At 40.9% G+C, this 7,138-nt stretch overlaps 1 protein-coding gene across 1 annotated transcript; it reads right to left on the bottom strand.

Moving 5' to 3' along the window:
* Positions 1–2,737: 2,737 nt before the first annotated feature.
* On the bottom strand, positions 2,738–3,673 carry LOC101624062 (olfactory receptor 10AD1). Its single transcript, XM_004693118.1, has one exon. It carries the CDS (start codon positions 3,671–3,673, stop codon positions 2,738–2,740), a length of 936 nt encoding a protein of 311 aa, XP_004693175.1.
* Between the last annotated feature and the right edge of the window lie 3,465 nt (positions 3,674–7,138).

The raw sequence follows: 7,138 nt of genomic DNA, 5'->3' as shown, positions 1-7,138 counted from the left end.
ACCAAAATACATTCTGGGAGGGACAAATTTGACAAGCTATGCACTGGGAGGGACAAATACAAATGCCCTAGGAGAGACAAAAAAATAATGCGCTTGGAGGGACCAAAAAATGCTTTGGGAGGGACCATAAATGTTCTGGGAGGGACTAAAACTGCCCTGGGAGGGACAAGTGCAGTCTAGAAGGGACCACACTGAGAGAAAGGAAAAAAAAGGGGGAGGGAGTAAAGGGTGTTTTTGAGCCAGAACACCCTTTGGGTGTGACTTACCCTAACCTCATTCCTGCGATGTAATCACATGGTATCTTTGGCACCACAGAGATGATGCCAAGGGGAGCAAAACGCCAAGATCACTAGAAAGGTTGGGGCAAAGAGGGAGGCCAGGTGGCCTTCAGGATCAGGGTACATTCAAATTGACTCTTCCCACCTGACTCCTCCCGGAATCTACAGAGACCCTTGGCCTAGGAATGTGCATATAAGCCCCGGTCCTGATAGGCTAAGCCTAGTGCTACTGGCCAAGTCTCCACTAAGCTATACAGTGACATAAGCTATGCAACCTCTGTCGTCAGACACGGTATGGATGGAGGGGAATTGCTCTGAAAAATCAGACTTTCCACGCTAATTTATGTTATGACTTCCCTTTTTTGTATAATCATAATATCAAAGTATTCTGAACAACTTTCAGCTTACAATTGGATTGCCTCAGCCGCATAAGGCCTGCCTGCCCTGACAAGCAAGCCCTGCACCAGGGTGAGAAATTCCTCTGAAGTCAAAAGTGACTTGACAACTGGTTGATCAATAAAAGCAAGAGGGCTGTTTCTGCAGTCTCTCACTGCCCATGGAGGAAAACCCAAATCTTATCATTCCACTATCTCACCTAGCCTTCTATTCAGCTTCTAAAAGAATTACTCAAACTTCCTACTGTCTGGCCTTTAGTTATGGAAATTCACCCAGGTAGCCTGTTTTAGAACTAGTCAAGCTTTTTACCTTCTACACCTCAAAGCAAGCCAAGAAGTCTTCTAGCTAGTCTTTCAGGATTCTACTATCTGGTATTTAGATAAGGAAATTCACCTATATCTCCTATTCAGAGCAAATTACGCTGAAGTGGGCTGACAAAGTGGTTTTCTGACCATTTCTGCCTCTGTATGTGGCATATAGCCAGGGGGCCCTCCTCAATGGTGCATTGGGTTAAAGTATATCACTATGAAACTATCCACATGAGTGGATAGCCATTGCAGCCCGAGTTCGATCCCTGACCAGGGAGGAGACCCACGTGGTAGAGCAGACCTATCCTATCTTACCTGCTGCTCCTCTCAGCAATGTATTTCAGTCAGTCTGCCTGTTTTGCTCTCCACTCTGTCTCTGGTGAATCCTCTTAACGCCCTCCCCAATCCCATTCCTCACCTCTTGTATGCATAGATTAGTATCAATTTTTTTTAAATGAATATGGTAGTCAGGGGCACTTTTGAGTGGGGCGTTTAGTGTGCAACGAATATTTGCTCATGCTGTTTTAGCATTTAAGGGGAACTCTGCAGAGTCTTATGGACTCCACCTCCTACTCCAGCTTTTTGGACACTATCCCCTACTCCAGTGATTGGAAACTATAAATCCCAGCAGTACCAGGGAGAGAACTGCAAGGACACAAGGGCGGAGTTAGCAGGAATTCTGTGACATTTGGGGGATAAATAGGGCATTATTTTATCTTTCACTCTCTTGCTTGGGAAGCAGCTCTCCTGACCGCATGACTCGTCGTGTTTAGTCAGCCTAGCCTTAAGGTATTCCAGTTACTTTGTATCCCACTCTCTTTCCCTGGGTTGTTTCCTTTTCCTTTTCCCTTTGGTAAATAAACCCATTATTGACCCTTTTGTGTGTACCTGCAGTATAACCGAATTGTGAGCGTGTGGGTGAGGCCCCACAGACAGACAGCCCAGTCCACTTTGGGCTTCCCTGTAACATAACCAGTTTGGGTCAGAATGTATATATAATCCTTAACCAAATTGCTTCAAATAGCTTTAATCATTTTTGCTGATAACCCAATGTTTGTTTTATCAGCTTCTGTCTCCTGAGTGACAGTATGAGAAGCTTGGTACTTACTCTTTGGAATGGAAAGAGATATCAGTTATGTTATTTAACTGAATCAGAGGACTTTGGTGAAGGACACTTTGGCTTCTCTCTTCTCTAACATACACAAGTTTAAATATAAGTGGAATGCAGTGGCAATATAATGTCACAACAAAGTCTCTTCTTTCACTGGGCAGTGACAGCAAAGAAGGGGGAGTACTGACTGAGAATCTTTAATTTTCCCTTTTCTTCTTTTCTCTGATTATCTTAATGACAATTTTTTTTCCTAATTCCCTTGTTCTTCTTTTTACTTTTTCTCATATAAAAGTGGAATGGGTGAGGGCAAATGTAAGAAATGTGTGTAATACAAGAAAGACTAACATGTTAAATTGAAAAGAAAAAAGTTTATTCATAAATAGTTACATAAAACTCAGACTGCAAATGAAATAGCATGGAAAAGAACTATACAAATAAAAAGAAATGGAGTTCAGTACACCTACATATTTATCTCAGAAAAATCTCAATAAGTTTCAAGTTCTCCTGAGGAGGGTCCAAGTGAAAACAATGATGAACTTAAGCTATCAGCAGGAAGTTCCAGTTCTCTGGTAAGTAGAAGAGAAGCTATGAATGCTCTTTTCTTGGAGTTATCCAACTGTCATGGCCGAGGAGGGAGCTCCTTTTCAGGAGCTAGTCCTCCCAAGAGCCCGCACCATTGCCCCCTTCATTTCCTTGTTTCGAAAACTGTAGATGATAGGGTTGCACATAGGGGTGATGATGGTATAGAGGAGGGAGAAGGGCTTGTCTTTGTCAGGTCCATGTGTGCTGCGAGGGTTCATGTAGGAGAACATGGCCGAGGTGTAGAAGAAGATGACCACAGTCAGATGGGAGGCACAGGTAGAGAAAGTCTTCCCCCGACCAGAGGAGGAGGCTCTCCCAAGGATGGAGGCCAGGATGCGTGCATAGGAGATGACGATGAGCACCATGGGGCTTAGCAGCACCATGATCGCATCGGCAAAGATTACCCTCAGGCTAAACTGGGGGTCTCCACAAGAGAGGGTGATCACTATGGGGGCTTCACAGAAGAAGTTCCCTATGTGGTTGTCTCTACAGAATGGCCCACGGAATGTCATATAATCAAGCAATATGCCATTGATCATCCCAAAAAACCAGGCGGTACTCACCAGCCTCACACACACCTGGCGGCTCATGATCTGGGCGTAGTTGAGTGGGTAGCAGATGGCAACATAACGGTCATAGGCCATGAAAGCCAAGAGGATGCACTCTGCCACTCCCACACCAAAAACCAGGTACATCTGGGTCAGGCAAGAGGCAAAGGAGACAACATGGTTCTTAACAACCAGGTGTTTCAGCATCTGGGGGATGGTGGTGGTGATGAAGCAGACATCCAGGAAGGACAGGTGGCCAAGGAAGAAATACATGGGGCTGCTGAGCCTTGCATCTGTCCAGGTGATGAAGATGATGAGACCATTCATGGCCATGGCCAGGCTATAGAGGCCAAGGAAGAGGACAAAGAGCAGTGCCCGAGTGGACGGGGAATTCTGCTCAAAGCCCACGAGGACAAACTCGGTCACTATGCTGCTGTTCTTTAGGTCCATGGTCTAGATCCTACTTGGGGAGGGAGAACATGAAAAGCACAGGTGATATAGCTATGTCATGTGCTTGTTACATGTATAAAAATAGTTGCAAAGGAGTGAGGAAGAGGATTTTAAGTAACTTCCATGTGGTGTTGCTGTATATGAACCAAGAGATACTCTGGTGTAGATCAATTTTCACCTGAATAATGTGTCTAGTTTTCAGACCTCTATTTTAAATCAAATTTTCACCAACTATGTTTAGAGACAAACAAGAAGGTGAACGATCTATGAACCAAATAATAAACCTCTAAGTAAAGTTTTAGGTGGAAGACTCTGGGAATATGAAATACCCCCCATTAAATGTTAATAGTTTTGCCATGTAAAAGAGAGAATTTACTTTCCGTGTAAACTCTCAACGAGTAGAACTTGAACCAGAGAGGAAACATCAGAGAAAAAAAATAGGACTTTTTTTTTTCTAATTACAAATTGTCTTTGTTCTCTTAATTATGGAAGTAATGTCTGCCCATTGTTGAATATCTTGAAACACCAAAAAGCAAAGGGGCAGAAAAAAAAAAAAAGAATAACCTAGAGAGAAATGGTAACAAGCTCATGTCTTTTTAGCTAGTGTCCTATGTTTATATTTTAAAAGCTTTTAAAATCAACACAAGGCTTGAGTAAAATCTGTCACAGGAACTTAAACGTGGGAAAAAAGTGTATCTTCAGGAAGAAATGCAGCAATTCTAACAGATTCTAGATTGACTGCTCAGTTCTAAGTCCAAATGAGAGAAAATAAAAAGGACAAAAATTATTTTTATTTGATGGGAGAAACAAATGTCCTTTACCTACTTAAGAGCCAAAAACAAAAAACAAAAAACTTACCTGCTATGTTCCAAAGATTTAGTACCTGACAGGGAATCAAAATTATTCATGAGAACTTCCTCCCTGAGTTTTTGGGCATTAGATGAGGGGGTTGAATAAGAATATGGGGAACCCATATAACTCATAGATGTGGTTAACAGTGCATACACATGTAGGGAGAGAAATATTTCTAACTCTCCAGCATTCCTAGAGGAAAGTTACCCCTTTGAAGGGTCATGGAATGTTCACAAAATACCCCTGATATGTTATCCTCTAAAGAAACCCTCAGTCAACTAGAAAGAACCAAATAGTCCAGATAATTTACTATATTGACACTGAGCATAACAACTACAAAGAGTTCTTAAAAGTCTGGTGATTTTTTTCCACTTGGGGATGAGAGTGCAGGTGTCAACTTATCTGAGATTTTCCTTAAAATGATTGTTTTGCATCACAATGATATACTTCACATAAGTATTTCTCAATAAGCTAGGCAAAGTCTATCAAACCCCAGAAGAAAAAAAAATCATTACTATCTTTTTCACTAAAAGCAAAGAAGTTAAAGCTGACTGATTAGTTTAAGGTTAGAATGTATAGTTTTGATGACTAAATGGCACCTAACATTTTATGATCATCAGGTCGGCCCAGTGGTTTGTGCACTACACAGAGGCTTAACCGGGAGCAGCTGCATCTGCCTGGTGAGGGCGATGGCCCTCAAAGCAAGTGGTACCTGTTTTTCTAATGCTAGCCCAAGAGGGAGTGATTTTTTGGTATTAGTCCAAAGGTACCATTTGTGTTCAGGAAGCCCTGCTGGTCAGGAAGATCTGGCCATAAGAATATTTAGATTTCAACATTAAATTATTTCTGTCTCTTCAGATTGATGAAAACCATTGATCCGGCCCTTTCTGGTGGCGCAGCAGGTTAGGGCATAGCACTACAAGCTAGCCACAGCTGCTTCAGTGCCGGTTCAATCCCCAGCCCCAGAGGTGGCCCACATGGTGCGGCAGACCTCGCCTGTCTTGCGGCAGACTTCGCTTGTCGATGAAGTGTGCTTCATCGATCTGCCTGTTCTGCTCCCTTCTCTGTCTCTGGTGAATCCTCTCATTGCCCCTCTCATTGTACCTCTGGCCTGTACCCCAATTCTGTATGCATAAATAAATTAATCTTAAAAACAAACAAACAAAAAAAGAAAACCCATGATCCTGTGGGAGCATTTTAGCAATAGGAAGATAATAGACATTTTTTCTAAAGCAATGGCCCTCAAGGTGTGTTTCATGGACCAGCAGGCCTAGAGTGAAATGCAGATAGTGGGTTTCTTCTCTGAGAAGTTTGATTCAGAGTTTACTGAATCATAAACTCTTGGGACAGGGCCTAGCACTGGTGTTTGAGCAGCTCTCTGTGCCATGTGATACACATTAAATGCTGTAAACTACTGGTTTAATGCAGAGGTGAACAACTGTGACTCTCGCTCCCTATTTTTATACAAAATATTCAGTTGACACAGAGGCACACTTATCTGTTTATGTATTTCCTATGATTGTTTTCCCACTACAATTATCACAGGTACTCACACAGCCCACAAACAGGGTTGTCAGTCAGCAAATAAAATATAATATGCCCAGTTAAATGTGATTTTCTAGCAAACAATGAGAACTTTTCAATCATAAGTATGTCCCATGCAATATTAGTATCCCAATATATAAAGTCTAAAATGTTTACTGTTTAGTCTTTTGTGGATAGTTTCCTGACTTTTGGATAAAGTGGACTTGGGGAACACACCAGTATTTTTGTGCTTTGAGTCCAAAGCACATCCCTGCCAAGAAAATAATCTCACTTTAGTAATCAGTTGCCTAAGAAGGAAGGGAAGCTGTTGCCACTTCTTTTCTGTTTATTATACTCAAATCAGTTGCTTTTCCTTTTTTAAAGTGCTAGGTGTTATATATGTTCAATTAAGATCAAGTCTGCAAGTTAAGGCGAAGCAGGTTAAGATCAATTAAGATCAATGTACTTTAGGAGGATTGTCCAACTAATTCAGAAGCAATTTGTGACAATAAAATTAGACATGATTATAAAAATAACCCCTTCTCCTTGGAAAATGAAGAAAAAATCACACCCAAAAAGTCCTATAGCAAACAACTTTACATTAAATAGGAAATCAAACTTTACATTAAATAGGAAATCAAACAGTAACTACAGACCATATACAAATAAAAACAAAAGTAACATATTAATAAATACTATACACAGATATTCCTTAGTTGAAAATCTAATTGCCAGAAACACTTATATTACTTTAAAAAAAGGATGAAGAGAAGTAAATTAAATAAAACAAACAAACAAAAAAATGAAATAGCTCAAGAAGTTAGAAGCAGATAAACAAATTTAGCCTAAGGAAGGTCAGAAAGGGAAACTATAAAGTATAAAGGAGTAATTATGGAATGTAAAATCAGAAAAATAATGCATTTAATGAGTAAATTCAACAATTGTTCCTCTTAAGGAGTCACTAAATAGACATGCTACTATTTACCTAATAACAACAACAACAAATAATGTTGGATGAAGTAAGCACAAATTAGAAACTAAAAAAAGTGAAATAGGCCCCCCCCCCCCCCAGTGGCGCAGAGGGTTAAA

Source organism: Condylura cristata, unplaced genomic scaffold, assembly GCF_000260355.1.
Source record: "Condylura cristata isolate star-nosed mole 26May11 unplaced genomic scaffold, ConCri1.0 scaffold00036, whole genome shotgun sequence".
NCBI lineage: Eukaryota > Metazoa > Chordata > Mammalia > Eulipotyphla > Talpidae > Condylura > Condylura cristata.
This window is presented reverse-complemented; position numbering and strand designations above follow the sequence as displayed.

Bases quoted from the DNA above. Each gene is read 5' to 3' on its own strand.
- LOC101624062 (XM_004693118.1), bottom strand. From the start codon at position 3,673: ATGGACCTAAAGAACAGCAGCATAGTGACCGAGTTTGTCCTCGTGGGC.